The sequence below is a fragment of the Symphalangus syndactylus genome, chromosome 10 (genome assembly GCF_028878055.3).
Source record: "Symphalangus syndactylus isolate Jambi chromosome 10, NHGRI_mSymSyn1-v2.1_pri, whole genome shotgun sequence".
Taxonomy (NCBI): domain Eukaryota; kingdom Metazoa; phylum Chordata; class Mammalia; order Primates; family Hylobatidae; genus Symphalangus; species Symphalangus syndactylus.
In genome coordinates this window covers 31467692-31486960 of record NC_072432.2, presented here as the reverse complement: position 1 = coordinate 31486960, position 19269 = coordinate 31467692, and the positions used below count along the sequence as shown (strand labels likewise).

The following is a 19269-nucleotide window of genomic DNA, read 5'->3' as shown; positions in this document are numbered from 1 at the left end:
AGAAATTTCCCTTTAATGCAATTCATTGGCCCAATGTCAATGGGAGGGTTGCCTGAGCTGCACCCTTTGCTAAAATCATTTTCTAAGCCTACTGCTGTGAGTTAACAATTCTGTTCCCGTAAGTTTTTCTTGACATGTTTTGGTATCTATGTCAAATTGAAGTTTCTTATTAGCACGTTTTAGGATTCCCAGCATTCCACTTGATGCATCTCTTTTTTTACACTCTCACTGGAAATTCTGCTCAGTCTTTGTTCTCTGATCTCCATTTGTTCTGTTTTCTATATCGTCCTGCCACTCCCTCACCCTTTCATTTGTTTGCAACCACTTCCCTTAGCACATCCAATAAGCTCTATTTTGTGGATGTAATTCTTCTTTCATAGAGTTTTTCTTAAGATCTCGAGATGGCTGATGAGAGATTTACAAAGATCCACTTTCTAAGGAATTTCTGATATTCTATTGAGAGGCAATTCTTTACCTATTAAATACAAGGGCAGTGCACAGGAATTTTTTTTAACTTTTCTTATCAACAGATTGTTTTTCTGTGTTCCTCAGGCTAGTCTAGAGAGACTCCCTTCTTTCCTTCACCACCTTCATTCTTTCAATACAGCTGGAAGGAAAGATAAGCAATCTAACAGCAAATCCACCTCCAGCATACCCTAAATCCAACAACTCTCATGGCTTTCACTTTACCTCACTAATCCGAGCCAGCATTTCTTGCCTGGATGCCCTACTGCCCTATGGCCTATATTCTCCACACAGCAGACCGGGTGATCCTTGGGAAACATGTCAGCTCAAGCTACTCCCTTGCTCAAAAGCTTCTACCAGTTCCATATCTCTTTCATAATAAAACTAATGATGGTTAATAAGGTTCTACATGACCTGACCCAGCTACTTGTCTAGTCTCGTCTCTTCTCCCTTTTTTCATCCTAGTCTCCATTTTCAACCTCTTCCCATTGTCAAATGTTTACCTTGCTCTTCCACTGCCCGTGTCAGTTTCTCCAGACGTTTTCGTTGCCACTCCCTCACTTCAATCAGGTTTCTGCTCAGAATCTGCCTTCTTTAAGAGATCTTCCCTCACTGGAAAATATAAAACAACACTAATCATCTCCCTCTGTTCCTTTACTCTCCTTCAGTTTTCTTCACAGTGCCCATCTTTTGTTCCCTATAGTACTGATATTTTTCTTATTTAGTTTTCTGCCTCCTAGCCATTGCGCTAAAAATTAACTGGAATATAAAAATGGGCTTTATTAGTTTGGTACTCTACTTCTACTCATTGTGCTTACAAAGTGGCCCAGCACATAATAGACGCTTGGTGAATATGTTGAGTGAGGGAATGTAAGTTAGGAGCGTCTTCTTGGCTCCTAGGAGTGTACCCTTTGCTAAAATAACTTTCAGATGTATCAATAGCAATTTTAGTTCAGGAATCTGTTGATGTTATGGCATAAGTAGAACAAATGCAGAGATGAGGAAGTAAATAATTCTACAGCATGAAGCAATGGAAGCTGCCACTGTGCACAGCCCTGAAAAAGTTCAGCTTGCAAGATAATTGGAGCACACATCACCAGACAGAGCCTATTCTCAGTTAAGCACTGGGGAGGCTTTGAATGGGCTAACTGCAAAAGAAAGAAGCGCTAATGAGGCTAATGTCGTGGCAAAATTTTTAAAGTTGACCATGTTTACTGAAGGCAGCAATATCTCAATTACTACTCACTCCCTGTAGGGAGATAGAATACAGGTGGATTCTCCTCCCACCCTACCATAAGGAAAAATATAGTGCCATATCCAACTTCTTGATGGGACATTTTTCCCATATAAGTTTAAGTTTCATAGACCATGGGGTACAGACACCTGGTTTGGATTGACTGACATTTTTAGCAAACCAAAACCAGATTTTTCTCCATCTTTCTACATTCAGAGTCCATGCATCTCTGCTATGATTTTTGGCATTGTAAGCCCTGCATATGTTAACAGCAGTTTGCCTAAGGTGTCTGCTCTAAGAACAAGATTAGCTTGTTTTCTAAATGTGGTGGCACCTTTGGCTTAATTGAGTGTGATATAATAATTCACTGGACTTTAGTAAAAGTGAGCTGCATCAGAGATTGTTGTCAAAATAATAAATCTTCTGAGGTTCTATCGAACCAGCAGTCATTCTAGTGAGAAACTGCTCAGGCCATAGCTGCTGAAGAAGTTCTAGCTCACCCAGCCATCTGGAAACCCTATGGCTGAGACAGAGCAAAATACCGAATAAGAAAGAAAAATTTTAGCTATTAACCTGAAGATTTTAAACTTTGATTTCTTTGGGCTCTTTATCATAAAGAAGAAGATAATGATTACAGACTTTAATTCTTTTGAACTTCAAGTTATTTTGACTTTAACATGCAGGAGGATTTAATTCTTGTCCTTTACTTTCTCCATAAGAAATTTTCAATGGAAGAAGATTTATATTCAAAGGTGGGGCATCTCTGCATTGTTAGAATTTTATTATTGAAATGCTTTTACATATTTTATTATCATATACTCAATGTATCATTTAGTCTCACTGAACAATCTCTAATAGACTGTGTTAGATGACATGATGGATATAATTTGGGACAGTTAAAAGAATAGAGAATTATTTTCTACTTCTGGATATAGAGTGGTCTTGAAGTTTATTTAATTAATGTATTATTTTCGTACAGTTTGCAAGCTCCTGGGGACGAAAGCTAAATTTCCCACCATACCACATCCTGAGAGGATCCATAAAGAAGGAATGGTTGTCATTAGGAAAAAGACTTCATCAGGGACTTCCCCCAGGAGATAGCAGGTCAGATTTTGGCTAAAACTCATATCTTCACCATAGACAAATGGTATGCACAATGGGTTAAAAATTTAAGGATCTGGGGAAGGATATGAGGAGGGCTTCTTCTTTCTCAATCTTTAAAGTGAATTTGATGTGGCATGGAATGATCATCTTTGTCTCACTCCACCCCTCACTCCTTTCATGTAGTACAAATTGTCCAGTTTTGGAAAATTTTCGATGAGATTTTTGAATGAGAAATGCATAGTTCAGCCCCTTTTCCACCCGCTTCATCTTCGGTGTTAACTACCAGAAGGAGGCGTGTCATTCTGTTCTGCCCATTCATAATATAAATTTTACAGGGCATCTCCCATAAGATGGAACTGATATAGTCTGGTGTTGAATGTGAATGGGCACAGAATCTATTTCTGGTGTTTAGTGTTAGAATGTCTTCTTGCTCACAGGTATATGCTACATTTTCCAATATTAGCTTCACCAGCAATAGAGTAATCTTTCATCTGCCTGTTTTTTTAAAAAGATCTGTTTTTCAACTGGCCTGATTTTGAGTGAAGACAATTATAATTGAACGTTTTCCCCTAAAATCCTAAGGCTACAATTACATTTACAAAAGTGTAACTGAATGTTTTCCCCTAAAATACTAAGGCTACTTAAGGGTATTTTGTTTCTTAACTAAAAAAAAAAAAAAAAAAAAAAAAAAAAATGTCAGGACAATTTGTCAGTTCTCAGAGCATCTCACTGAGCACAATAGAAAAGAAAAAGATCACCTATATGATTGTTATAGTCAAAAGCATACTTTAACTAGAAAATATAAATATTCTCAATTTGAGGAAATGGCCAATGATTTAAGCATATCCTTAAATGACTAATTAACATATTGTGGAAAGTATTTCAGCAACGCTAAAGGTATTTTTAACTCTAACTTCTGGCTGTGGGACTGTTTTAGCTTCACGAAGCAGCCATAGCTACATTTAATTCATTCACTATGTCACAGAATGTTTATTATCCATATTTGCAGCCCATTCTGATGTCTAATACAACATGGGCTCTTGTAGCATCCCTGCTCATACTTGGTGAACACTATTCCTCAAAACACTCTTGACATCTCTGGTTCAGGAAGCAGAGGAAAGACTCGCTTCCCAGGAAGTGGATTTGATTTCACTCAGTTTCTCTCCAAACACAGAAAAAGGCATCGTGTAGCTCACGTTCATTGGTTCATGTAGAAATGAACCAATACTCTAAGCATAATAGTATTTCTATTGTGGAAAACTTTAGCCTAGAGAGAAGATTATGGGGTATATTTTACCTGTCTTAAAGTATTTTGAAAAATTTGTGAAGAGCACTTTCTTGTTCCAAGTCGTTCCAGAAGGCAAAGTATGACTAAATGGGTGTAAATCACAAGCTGGAATATTTTGGTTTGGAAAAAAAAACAAAACAGAAACAACTTTCTAACAATTACAGCTAAACTGCCATGAAATAAACTACCTTTTGTAATTGTAAACTGCTCTGAGTTATCTCATGCTGATGTCCTCCAAATGATTCACACCCAGTCCTCAAAATCAGACCAAGTCCAGTTGAACTCTCAGAAAGTATGATTCTATGAAAATTCTTCCCGTAGGCAAAAGACAAGGAACTTTGAATTCAGTTTTTAGAGGAGAAAAATTTAATAGATTTTATCTTATTATACATTTTTCCTAAATTACAAAGTCAATAGCTGCAAATATATTCTGCTACAAAGCTTTCTGTAAGAAATATCTCTATAAGAAAATACATCTCATTAACATTTCCTGTAAATAAATTACTTCAAATAATAATTTTTAAAAGGGTGAACATAAGAAAAATATTGCAGAAACCAAATTGTAAATATAATAATTGTTATATAGGAAATGTTTGATTGAAATGTTCCATTTTCATTTCACCAAGCTTATAGCAACCTGTTTATACAAACTTTGGTTCTTGGATGGACTAGTTTACAATTTTTGTTTTTGCAGACCTGTGCAGAAAATGTAAATCTTAATAATCTTAGTAAATATATGTGGGAAGTTGAAATTTTTAATAGATATACAGGCTCAAACTCAATTTCTACTGGGAGAACTTAAATTTGAGACTGCAGATGGGATTTAAGTAAAAGAAAACTAAAAAGTGAATTGTGGTCTACAAAACTTTAAAGTCACGACTATAAGATAACCTTTTATTCTTTTGTGCTCTAGACAAAGTATTTAGCACTGAGTTAAGTTTAAAAAAAATAGTAAAGTGGTTTCAAAGAATTTAGAAACTGTGGTGTCTATAGATTAGCAATATGCAGATTTTACAAGTTATCCTACTCATATTTTTTAACCGCAATGGCTGCAGAAAACAGAAACTAGCCCTTTGGCAATAAAGCAGATGTTGCAGAGATTTGGGAAGAAAATTGGATGATGCCATTGGCCAGTCAGAAGCTTATAGAGGGCAATGGAACCTCACTACTCTGTCTACTTCAGGAGTCCATTTTGTGAAACCTCCTGAAATTGAGATTATTTGAGGATCTCAGCACTATAAAATAAATAATTTGAGGATAGTACAGACACATGACCTCACATTGAATTCATTTGCATAGTAAATATTATGATAGCAAATCCCATGTAGATCTTCATTTAGACTGTGCATCCCCTGGTTTCAAAGATGAACAGCCAGCTTGTGCCTCAGACATATGATCTATGTGTTGACAAAACATGAACAAACAAAAAAGTTTTCCCGATTTTCTTGCTTACTCCAGTGCAGTACAGATCCAGCTCAAGTCTCTATTACCACAGAGTATGTATGAATACATGTATTTACCAATTTAATTCTATCAAAACATAGCTTATGGCCAATCTTTAAGAAATAATGATCTCTCTGTTAGCTCTTTTCCCACATGTATTGGATATCTTTAATTTTTTTTGCCATCTGTGAAAATTCTGCTCTGTGCAAGTATTTTACTAGTCACAATTTATGGATATAGTTTAGAAAGTAAAATGCATTCAGAGCAGGAATCACATGGGATAAAGAGAGATATACTGTCATTCCATAGAATCTGAAGGAACTGTTTTTGTCTTATATCAGTTCTTGTTCATTATAGGTAAAACTAAAATTTTGAAAAAAAAGTTTTTGTAGCTATTTGTTATTTATTTGTCTTCCTAAAGACCTTCTTAAACAACTGGCCATTATTTTGTAATTATTTGGAAATACTGACTGATTTTTTTCTTATCTACCAAGACTCTTGATTGAACAGCAGAAGTAGTGTTACAAATTAAAAGGTAATTTTCTGTTGTAAATTAACTATGCTCCATGTTTTCATTTCTTGTTTAGCAATTTTATTTTTAGAACCTATTGTATAACAAGTTATTCTAGGAGTATTTTGTTAAACTCTAACGTTGAACAGAAATCTGGCATGTAGGTTATTTGTATAAGCAATCAGCAATCTGAAGGAAACCTCTCCTCCAGCACAACCTAAACTCTTGGAAAGTCACATACTACTCGTCAGTAATTTCCACTGTGTGCTTTTTCTCTTAATAATAGCATTTTCCACAAATGTGTACATTATTTACATAGACAAGTTGCATAATGGAAACACTGGCTGCACTGCATTTTTCACCCATTCTAATCTATTCAGTTCATGTTTTCTTTCTCCCTTTTTGTGATCTATATTCTTATCACGTTTCTTATTTTAGCCATTCTTCTGCATCTGAACCTTATTTTCCACCATGCTATAATGCATTAAATACACAAATTCACAGTCTGCTATTGATGATGTTCCTCAATGGTGATCAAACTTTCTGACACACATGGAGTCTGGCTTTGGAGGAGTAGGTGGCATCTTTCCAAACTTTGCAAGACAGGCCCTTCGCACAGTCGCACCGCTGGAAAATTTCCAGCCCATGAGAACCCTTCTTGCGTTGTTTGGTACAGACTTCCCCCTGATGGAGCACTGGTTTGCAGATTTTGGTCCAGAAATGACGAGCACAGCAAAACCCTTCAATGCAGTCTGATGATCGTAGGCAGGGGTCTCCTTCATGCCCTGCAGAGATGATGGCCAATAGATGTTACCCTGACACTTCAGAAAAAAAAATTCTATTTTGCAATCAGAAGCACATAAAATATTTTTACTTATACTGTCTTCTATGTTACCATTTGTAATGAAAAGTCTTGGTTGATACCAATTGGCTCTACTTCTTATCACATAAATCCATTATGGTCTGTTTCCATTATTTGCCATCTGAATAACAAGTTTAATGACTAGCTAGGATTAAAGAAACTTCCTTGTAATTTTTTCTAAAACCAATGGAATTAATTATCTATATTTTTCTTCTACTTCTTTATTTAAAAAAAAACCCCAGAACTACAGATATCCCTACCTTTTATATGAGACATCTTAGTGTGTGTTCTTCCTAGATTCTGCCATCCCAAGTCATGGCTTGAGTAATGACCGTGGTTTCGATCTCTGTGCCGAGTGCCATCCAGAGCCGGGATGTGAGGGGTTAAGATGCTTTCAGTAACTGGGATACAGATGCCTAGAGATGATCATATAATCAGTTAGACTAATTCAATTCTGTGAAATGTGATATTTATCCACATACTCTCTTGATGTGAAATATGAAGCCATTTATCTATCTGTCTGTCTATCTATCTATCCACCCATCCATTCATTTACTTATTTACTGAAACTGAGCATACTTTGGCCCTAAAGTGAAACTTCTTTGATATGCATTTTGTCTCTCTCAAGACTAAGAGACCTTGGACAAAACTGGGAATGAAAGCATAATTTTATATATTCACAAAGTTATTGTGAATATATGTGAAGAATCAGTGTGAGCTAGTACTATTTTTAAATAATCTGATCAGACATACATCCTCTGGATCCAGATACCTTTATTAATTAACAACATAATCTTAGTTTACACTGTAAACTTCTCTAATGGTGTGAGGTCTTGTTCCCTTCACCTCCTGTGCAAGAGACTCACAGTAGGTCTACACCCAGAGGTCAGGAATAGGCATGAGAATATGAGCCTGATTATGTTGTTTTATATGATTAAGTATATATTTCTAATTACCTTCTGCAATTATTTAATGTGTTTGCCACATCTTGTCTGTGATCCATTTCATCGTTATTACTGAATTGTCTGCGTATAAATTTATTGATATTGGATGAAGCCAGGTTGGGGAATAAAATCCCACATCTCCCTTTGGAGGAACCAATCACTCTACGACCGTAAGACTGAGCTCAGAACATCTTGAGTAAACCCAAAGCACAAAACTGGAATAGATATTTACAACTGCATTACTAAATCATATCAAGTTTATTTCTTTGGTTCTTTTGCATGCATTCACTTATGTGTTTAATGGAATAGAATGTCTTGCTATTTATACACAACACTTCAACATGGCAATATTCTAGATCAGCATACGTCATAAAATATAGAAAGCAGCCAGAGTCTAGGAACACTAAGATTTGGGGAGGTAATTCAGGTAATCTTACACTACCTAAACCAATTCTGCCAGGCTCCTTATATTTCAGGAGTCTGAGTAAGGAGAAGATAACCTGACGTGAGAGACAGGCTTACTGTGATGAAAAGAAAGAGGCCCATGAACACTTAGATCTTTTACCATTATTGCAGCGGGTACCGGGGCAGCACATGCCATCTCGATGGCAGCGCTTCTTTTTTCTCCGACACACCATGCAGGCCGATGATCCTTGGTGGGGACTGTGGCAATACCTCCCAACTTCACACTCCTTATCACTGCTACAAGGGTAGGCCTGTCATCAAGTGGACCAACACCAAAAGTAAAGGATTAGATCCTGTTTCACTTATGAAACATTACTATAGCAAATCATGATAGAAAATAAATCACAATATATCTCACCTGGAAGGAACTATACTATCATCATAATGTTCTGAACCTAGATCCTAAGTAATGACACTTTAATTGAGGACCTTATAAATATCTATTGCTTGATGACAAAGATAAAGCTGATGCTGTCTGTATATTTTCATTGACACAACACTAGAGTTAGAATTTAGACTTTTATTGATTCATAGAACCCTTATGTGTGACTTTGGGGTCTCAAGAGCAGTTGTAATTATTGCATTGATGCTATTGTAAGGCACAAATGACACAGTCATCTTAGCCACTCGATTTTTTCACCTGTTAAAGAACGATGAGAGAAATGTTAAATAAAACAACAAAGGGCTATGTTAGAAGCCAAAATGTATCATCTCCTGCCCAATTATGAAACAAATATTTTAAAAGTGAACCCTTTCAGTTCCTGCCTATAAAAGCAAGGAGGAGAAACATTTCCAGAACAGTTTGAGGCAGTGAATTATTTGGTACAAAGACACTAAGGAACAGGATCCTCATTCCAAACATGGTGATAAGCAGCAGTTGAGCTCCCAGCAGCCAGAGGGATGCTAAGCTCCAATTACATCATTATATTCCCAGGAAGCACAAAAGCAGATTCCTTACAGACCTGAAATAGCCCCACAGCTACTACGCCTTCAATTGTAAAGAAAGAACCTCTGTTCATACATTTCTCTACCTAATGGTATGTCCAGAAGGCTACTTCAGCAGTGTCTTATATTATCTTAAAAAAAATACATGTAAAATAATATAGAAGGTGGTTCAGAGTTTAGGAAAATGAAGATTTCAGGGGTTATACATATGTATATACCCATTTGTGTACCCCTTGCCTCTTGGAAGTATTTGGAACATTAAAAATGTCCCTGTGTTCAGAGACTGGAAGTTGAGAAACTAAAATGTCATAACCCACATCAAACTTACTCAGATTTTGAGGCAGGGAGACTCATTTGTAAACCGTTTTTCTTTTTTGAAGTTGATTTTTTTTTCTCATTTTCAGAGTAATAGATGATTTTTTAATTGAAAATACAAAATATAAAATGAGCTATGTATTTGTTTTTAAGCAACCATAAATAATTTGAACATAAACTATGGGATAAAATGGTTATGGCTCTCAAATACTTAGTGAGATTTCAGTGCTTTACTTATGAATTAGGTTTGATGGCATAGCTCAGCCTGCATTGCTCATGTCTTTTTTTCCTTTTATCTCTTTTACTCTTTCCCTTTCTTCCAGTGTCTTCTCCTCCTGCCCATCTCCTGCATATACGTCTACACATTCAGCCCTCACATGTTTTCCGTTTAGATCGGATCATCTTCAGTTAGAAAAAGGAAATGTGAAGTTTATGTATGAGTCTGAGAGATAAAAAATGTATTTTAGCATCATTACAATTTCTTGTTTACCCTTAAAAGAATTATATAGAAAAACCACCAACTTCAAATTGAAAGTGATTTTGAAGGACTGCATGGTGGTAATGTTTGATGCATACTTTATAACTGGAGCCATATAAAGCTATAAAGTAAATTTGCATTTTATTGTCCCACTCTGTAACTCCACCATTAGGCTTAAGAGAATCTTAACGAGATGAAATTCAGACTATTAAGCCATTTTTCAAGAGTCCAGGACTGATGAAAACAAAACAAATGTCCCTTCCCGCCTTACCACACTCTTTCCCCCAAGCATTTTACCCCCTTCACATTTAAACCCATTAATTTTAATGAAATACAATTCACATGTTTCTGATTCATTTACATTTATTTCATCAAATTGTTTTGCAACAAACATTTGATGTTACAAGTTTCTTTCCTTCCTCAAAAATAGGACATGCTCTTTCAACGGAAATAAACATGTGCCACATAAAACATCATGTGCTATTTACAACTCAAATAACAAATCCTCAAGCAATTCTGAGTATAGGATAATCCTGGATTCCATCCCCCCAAAATAGTCCACAGGATACACTATTTTATTTATTAGCTGTTATTGATAGTTGTTTATTTTCTGGTTGTTTGGTAAAAGTAGTAGTGTCTGCCAAAAAATTGTGAATGGCGCATCACCATCTTTCCATTCTCAGTTGACAGGAACTGGAAAATATTAAAATGACAAATATCTGATGCAGATGACATTTAAAAAATGGGATGCACACGTAGTCTTTTATTTGAATGGGATTACAATAAAATTATAATAATTTAATTTTTTAAAAAGGGAATCTCATTTGGCCAAAAATAGAAAGTATATTAGAAAATACATAGTTTTAGGCCAGGCACGGTGGCTCAAAAAAAAAAAAAAAATAGTTTTATTATGCTCCAATATATCTTTTAATTAACTTGAAATAAAAATGACACAGGCAGAGAAAGTATGCCAAAAAATGCCTAACTGTACAAGGTTATGTATATTGGGAACTTGTACTTAGAATGGAATCTCAGAACATAAATACTAGGAGGCATTCTTTGGAAATTTTAAAAATAATTTTTTTAATAATTAAAAAGTAAAGTTATATTACACAGCTTCTAATATGCTTATGTAACTCCTAGGTCCAATAAACAGTCTTTATCTATGAATATAATCAAGAAGGGATGAAATAAATTGAGTAAAGAAGAGTATAGGGAAAGCAAGTGATATTTGGAGGCATGCCTTGCCCTCTGAAATCCATGTCCCTTAGCCCAGATTTTTCCAACCATAAAGCTTCCCTTGTAATAACTTCTAGCAAGAAAACATAAAACGTGAAATAATATGGTTCTAACCCATTAATAACAATTCTCATGACTTACTAAGCATAATGCATTTTATTTTAGTAAAGAGTTTTAAATAAGGCATTTTCTACTGAAGTATGAGGGTCCTGCAGTTGCCAGTTGCCGTTCATTTTTTTCCTACATTAGCCCCTCTAAAGTTTCTGGAAATGATATCATTGGTGAAAGGGAGACAGAGAGGGATAGAGGGTTAACAGTAGTTGTGGACGACCCTGAAGAAGCGATGACTGTGGCAATGAAAGGACTGCTGAAGGGAAATATATACATTAATTGAAGTGCCATTCAGAAACTCTCACATGGATAATCTTTATTTTCCATTTGTTTTGACCTCCAAAGGCCGTTGTCTAGTCTCATTTGATGATGGTTTTGTGACAAGCAACAAATGAGCTTGAATACCTTAGTCTAAGTTTCCATTTAATGAAATCAATAATATGCTTACCTGGTACTTATTTTAAAGGTGAATTAAAGGGCTGATTTTTATTTTACTTGCTATGGCAGTTGTTAATAGTGCATTCTCATGGCTCTTCATTTACTTGGAACAGACTAGATAACTTTTCCTTTTTGTCTGAGGAACAATGATTGTGTGGAAGACTGGAAATCAAGTGAAAGAACTAGGGAAGGACTCTAGTACACCTATCACATGCTAAGCTGCCCCACAATTGAATTGTAAGTTCAGCTTATGAGCATCCAGGAATACTTAGCTTCATGCAGAATCATTCATTATTGCATCAGTTATAATTAGGAGATGAATTAATTCAGGACACTAATAATAGCAAACGATTGGCCATAAATTCAGAATACATGAGAACTGTCAGTGATCAGGGCAAAAAAACAAAGACATTTTCTGCAACCCCATTTCTAGGCTAAAAATAGAGTGAATTTCCACAAATAGCAGTGTTACTTATTATTACAACCATGACATGAACTAAAAGAAGAATAAACACATTGGACACATTTTGAAAGTAAAATCTATCAGAAATTGGCATTTCATTTTAGCATAAAATATTTTTTAAAGTCTGTTTCCTCTGTGCTAATTTAGAATCATTACCTAAAATTTTAGCAGTAAAGTAAAGAGAGTTTAAGTAACTGCTAGAAATAAGTAATGTGTGCTCAGTGGCAGGGAACTTAGGGACCTTGAGTTCTTCCCTGGCGTTCAGGCCTCAGATATCATTACTAAGAGCAATTAATAGTGAGAGTTTAAAGGACACATTGACAAGGTGACTGAGTGGTGACCTATGTGCTGAAGTTAGAGATTAGAAAAATATATTTGGCCACATCTCTTTCTAGAAGCTTCCAAATACCAACAGCATGTCCCACTGCAGCTGTTGGAAAAAGAGAATACTGGCAGAAAACACTGACAAAGCTGTAAACAGTATTTTCTCATTCTATTTCTTGAGCACAGTTTTATGTTCATTTAAACTCAATGTAAATCAGAGTTATGATCAAAAGTCCGTCATGAAAATAATGATAATTAAATAATATTCTAATGAACAAAAGTAAAATAAAACGTAGTCACTCAATCTTATTTGAAATAATTGAGTCTGTCTTCCCCCAAAGTCTTCTCAAAACTGCAGGGAGAAAAGCCCTATTAAGTTGAAACTTACATTTAGGGTTGAATTAATTTTCACTTGCCTATCCCTTTGAACATGAAAATACAACAATGAAGTAATCAGATCCCTAAGAACAATGAAAGGAGAAAAAGTGTTTTAGGTATCTCAGTAGCAAAATCATTGAATAAACCTTTGACTACAACTAAAACCTTAGTTTAACTCTTAAGTTTTCAAAATAATAATATTGTCCTTATTTAATGATGAGAGGAAGAAAAGAAGAGAGAAACATTACAGTGTTCATGTGGGATGGCCACCCATCCGGATTCTTGCAAGACCGTCCTAGTTTTTTTGTTGTTTTAATCGGGACAATCCTTTGTCCCCACAAGCACTGTTTGTAACAATCTCGGAAGTTTTCTGGAGCCAGAAAAACATCATCAGCTAGGCAGGCAGAAGAAAGCCTGCAGGGGACGACCCAGCTGTGGGAATGAAAAACATTTGAGGCTAGTGGATAGATGGAGGTAGCAGCAAAGAACTGGGGATGACAATATATCTGGGGTCTCTGAGAGCACAGCAGAAGACTGGCAATTACATTTGGGAAACCTGATCGGACTGGCTTGCCCTGAGTCCTTAGAGAAAAGATTAATTTTTCTCATCACGATATTCTACGTGATAGATCTATATTTCCACAAACAGTCAAGGTACACTACCCTTCAGGTGGTCATTTCAAAATCAAACACTAAAATGCAATTGCAGGAGGTGCAGGGACTTATATGTCAATCTGCCTGTGTGCTGTTGTATACTATCTGCCAAAGTCTGTGCAATCTCATCTTTCACTTTGTCTCCTATTACCTCTAGGGGATAAGGGTGTACTAGATGCATCTTTGAGGATTCATGAACATCAGTCCAGGGGGATTGAGCTATATTAAATTTAAGGGGAAAAGTTCAGATATTACATGATGTCCTGCATGTGTAGTTACAGGTTCATTAAGGCAGCTGCTTGGGTATTTATTCAGTATTCAATCAATATTTATTCAGCATTTATTTATTGAACACCAACTATGATCCAGAAACTACTAGTTCAGTGATGTGCAAGTGTTTTGTCTGTTACCCCCAAAATAATTTTGAAAAATACATATATCCTTCAGTATATTTGACACTTAAAATTTTTTGGTGTGTGTTTATTGTATTAGTATGAAATATAATGTTAAACATTTTCTAAGATAAAATTTGCAGTAATTTGATATGATTTAATAAAATAACTTTTGACTGCTTTATTAATCTTTAAACATTTTCTAAGATAAAATTTGCAGTAATTTGACATGATTAATAAAATGACTTCTGACTATTATATTAATCAAAGCATACTGATCCTGAAATTAATCACAACATATTTACTCATGGGCATTTTCTCTTGAAAAATTACATAATCTGAAAAACCTTCAGTTAGATTATAAAATATACAAGTCATTGCAACTATTTTGAATGTTCTGCATACAGAATTTCTAACTGGGGCCAAGTTTCACTTTTAAAATATTAAGTATAAGACAAAGAAAGAAAGTACCTTTGTGAGTTTAAGATGCCCTGATCAATCATTAAACATATCTTTGTTCCAACCAAAATTACAAATTTTAGTTATTTGTCACCTAAAAAAGTTTTTGTACCTTTGGCTAATGCAGTCTATTGAGATTTGGAATGCATGAAAATTTTGCCTTTTTTTGCCACATAAAATGGCAAAAAAATTAATGTAAACCTAGGCATATTCCTCGAGAATTTTAAGAAAAAAATTGGAAGTTGAGGATCTGGACATTGATTTTATTAGAACAACTGATGCTCTGCACCCCATGGAAAATATTTCAGTACCTTTTACACATGTTTATTTTAAGGCTAGGGTAGTTAGAAAATTGTTTTTTGATACGAAAGGTCAGAGATGAAAGAGTATCTCCTAAAACTATCTGAATTATAAATTAGGAATGATGAATTTTTTCTAGTGGTCCATTAGCCTCTCCAATGTATTCAGAAAGTGTCATTTAAATCCAAAGAAACAGTAACTCTATCAAATGAAGGCAAGGTCCTCTTTGGTTGCTCCTCCCTGTTCTCTGTATGTCATTAAACAGAAAGGAAATTCTAGGGAATGCTGTACTTTGAACATAGACCACATTCTCAACTGTAGCATGTACAATACTGATATTGATCATGGGGTGAATGGAGAGAGCTAAACTTTTCCATATGGTCTCAGCACCTAGAGGTATCTAAACTATGAGGTTTACCTGGCTCTTGATTGTTTTTGTTTGTTTTTGACCCATCCCCACTCATTTAAAATGTATAGGACAAAACACTTCTACTCTATGCTCAAAAAGCAGCATCTCAGGTTTTACAGCAGTGGTTGGGAGTAATATATAATTATACAGTACTCTATAATTTGTAATTGGATAAGTATAATTGTCCTAACCAGAAGAGAGGAAGAAACTGCACGATCTTAAGGTCTCTTCCAAATCTGGGATTTATAGTGAAACATTTTCATTGTTGCCTTATAAATTTTCCTGATCTCATGACCTAATTTTACTTCAGAGAAGTAAAATGGTAGGGCAAAATTTGGAGTTATACTGCAATTCAATTTATGCTTGCTTAAATCAAACAAAATTGATTGGTTGAGTGACCATTAGCCAAATTACTGAATCTTAGTTTCTTCTGTGATGAAATGGATACAATTTCTGAATTCAGCAGTGTTTCCCTACTTACTTAATCATAAAAATTCCATGGGGTTTCTTTACAGATTACTGCTTCACAGACTCTTCTACTAGAGATTCTATTTCTAGAAGACTGGATGGGGTCCAGGAATCTGTACTTTTAACAAATACTGTCCTGGTGATGATACAATAAGGTAAGATAGGGAAACACGGCTATATAGAACTGTTGCAAGATTACTGATGCCTCCTGCATATATATCATACGGACAATGCCTGGTCTATATAAAATGCAACTCAGTATTACCTCCAGATAGACATGGGTCTAAGTGAAGGATTAGTTCCCTGAAAACAACATGAGTCTAAATGAGAGGCTCACTGACAACAACAACAATTTCCAGGAAGGTTCCTCTTCACTCCTAGTGCTTAGCCACTGTGCTTGCGGAGGGGCTTGAGAATTTCTAAAACTGTATGAAAAAGTAAAATAACACACAACAAACACACCAGGGCACTTTGGGAGGAACGCTGTGTGGACTCAGAGCTGTCAACATACCCATTATGGCTGGATTGTTTCATATCCTCACGTGGTATACACCTATGTCTTGCTGGCAATGCGCAAACTTTGCATTTTCTTTATATTTTGTATCCAGTGGGCCTTTACAAAACACTCTTCTTCCCCATATCAAGCATGATAAATAGATGATGTGTGCTTTTATTATATGCTCTTCTTTGTATAGCATCACCTTTCTCTTTTCCAATGAAAATGACATTTAAAATTCAAAAGTTTATATTCAGGTAGATATGAAAACATACTTTCAAATTGCTGTTTAGAAAATACTTTTTTATGATTATAGAACAGGTTATGGTTGGTGAATATATCTGCACCCAAAATGTAAACATTTGTGAGTTTTAAATGTTATACAAGTTTAAGTAATTTTTAACTTATGGGTTCAGAAATGACAACATAAGTTTCCTGTAAATGTGTGTGCGTGTGTGTGTATATATATATACATACATATATACACGTACATATATACACATACATATATACACATGCATATATACACATGCATATATACACATACATATATACACATACATATATACATATATATACACACAAATATATATATACATATGCATACACACAGATACACACACACACACACACACACGTATGTATAAAGTTAGCTCAAGTTATCTCAGGAAATATGCCCAGAAAGTGTGTAACAGGGTTTACCCACGGGAAGGTAGACAGGATTATTGAGACCGGACAGGATTGAGAACAGAGGAAAGGAGAAAACTTAGTTTACATTTAAACTCTTTTAAACATTTTGTAATCTGCACTAGATGCAAGTATTACCTATTAAAATTAATGCAATTTAAAGAGGAGCTAATACGACAATATTAAAGTGAAATGTCTTCTTGCTAGTTTATGCTTTATGGTTTCATACTAAGAGAGCTTGAAAAATTTTGTTTTCCTAGAGGCAGAGCTTTTTAGAAGAGGTATCAAGCACCCCGACTGAAGTTTCTTTATTAAAAATTGTGTTTTGTTTCAGAAATATCACCTTAATAGCAGAATTAGACTACCAATGTAACATTCAAATACATACACAAACACACACACATATAATATACGTACACATACACAATGCATTGTACCAACAATTATTTAATTGAGCTAATGTTTATTGCCTTGGCTAATTTCATTTAATACAGAAATTTCCAAATGTAACACTTCTCTAATCTTGTTGAATTCTCTTTCATTTCCTCTAGGAATTAGGCCAGATCAATAGTCAAATTCTACTCTGCTTTTGAAGAAACAGCTGAAGGAAGCAGATAAAATTTGAAAGACTGTTCTTTCATGGTTGGTAAGATAGAAAAAAGCAAAGCAAAATATAATCCTGGATATTCGTTCTATGGTGAAATGACTTCTAATTTCTGTTTAAAAAGAGATACTTTAAGTGCTACAAAATTTTTGCTTAAAAATTATAAAATGTTCCCATTTTAATGTAGAACCTGTAAACAATAAGGCAGGAAGCATTTTATCCCTCAGGTGTGCTGGTGCAGAGAGGCAATGACTTGAGAAAAAGCTGGCTCCAAATGATTACCTAGAGAGTTTGAGCAAGAGGATTACTCAACAGTGATCACCACAAAGTTTAAATAGACTAATAAACCTTTTGGTTAAAAAAGCATGACAAGGAGGTGATTCACAGCTCCGCCACAGAACTCTACCTAACTGATCTTTTTCTCCCTTTGCCATTTGAAGAAAATAAACAGTAAGTCTGTTTGTTTTTCTGGAATAAGTTCTGGATTAAGATCATCATGTCTCCCCGATATATAGAAGGACTTAGATGCAAGTTATATTTGCAACAGGATAAGGTGATTTTAACTCCTGAGCTTTGAACAAGATAGCTTGTCTGTTAGTAAGAGAAAGAAATGGAAGTTATCTCATATAATCAGTTCTTTTACTATCCGTATGCCTTCCCATTTTCCAGCCTGATTCCTTCTCTAGGTATCTCAGGCCTATATTTACACAACCTGTAAAATAGGTAAGGATATGTGTTCCACGCCTGTGCTACATTCTCATTTCTTTGGAATGTTCAGTTGTCAAGGCAGATCTCACACAGCAGTTTATGCAGTGAAGCACCCCAAGTACACTATATTGTCCATCTAATCGTTACTGGGTTCCAAAACTCAGGACAAACTATGTTTGAGAGAGTTTGGGCAGTGTCAGAGTTTCAGCATAATGACAGGGTTAAGCATCCTGCTAGAAGAGTTGCTTATTTTTCTGACAGATAGAATTTTACAACAGCCAAAGCTACTCATTTATTTCAGACATTTTCCAGATGATTTAGTTAAAAAGCCCCAGCATGGAGGGAATATTTCTTTTAAGTTTCTGATAATGGCAATAATATGACCACATGTTATTTATTAAAATAAAATACTTTTCTAAAAAATAATCAATATCTCAATACATACATGGACTTGCCTCGCAGCCTCCTACCACCATAAATTAATTTAAATTTTTATTGTGTGGAAGAAGGAAAGGTCAGCTCACAAGGGCAAAAGAGATTTATGTCTAGTGAACAACATGGTACAGAGAAAGACTCTAACAAAATATTCTGTTTGAATGCCTTGCTAGAGGATTTGAAAGGGGGAAAATAATAAGCCAGATGATAGATGCTTTGGTTTGTGTGACCCTAGTGTTCAAATCTCGGCCTCAGAAATGTGGTACATCTTGTGATGACATATGCAACGTGCTAGTAATCCCCAAAAGAACATACTGAAGATGTTGGTCCCCCACACCACCCACATCCCAGTACGTCTGCTTTGGTGTGGTGACCAGTACATGCTCAATAGTGCAAGAAAGGAAAGATTTGTTACCAGATAAAAAAATGAAATCCTGTCTCCAGGTTTAAGTCACTTTCCCTCCATCCCACTGGTTCTTCTAGTCTATTTAAAGAGTATACTCCTCTGTATTGCTGCTGCTTCTTTTGTTGGCCCTTGTTCATTACTCAGGATCCCCAGATATACTAGACTGTTTTTAAGAGTCTAGTATATCTGGCCTCCCATTCCAGTAGCCTTTGCAGCAGATATGGGGCTTCAAAAAGTGAGCTGG

At 35.4% G+C, this 19269-nt stretch overlaps 1 protein-coding gene across 1 annotated transcript in view; it reads right to left on the bottom strand.

The window, feature by feature from the left end:
• Window positions 1–4439: 4439 nt before the first annotated feature.
• DKK2 (dickkopf WNT signaling pathway inhibitor 2) overlaps window positions 4440–19269 on the bottom strand; it is a 113405-nt gene continuing 98575 nt past the window's right edge. Inside the window, exons 2-4 of the mRNA XM_055296812.2 lie at window positions 8417–8567; window positions 7168–7323; window positions 4440–6830 (exon numbers count right to left, since the gene is read on the bottom strand). Of these exons, the coding sequence (XP_055152787.1) occupies window positions 6580–6830; window positions 7168–7323; window positions 8417–8567 (558 nt within the window). The 3' untranslated portion in view covers window positions 4440–6579. The remainder of the gene's footprint in view (window positions 6831–7167; window positions 7324–8416; window positions 8568–19269) is intronic.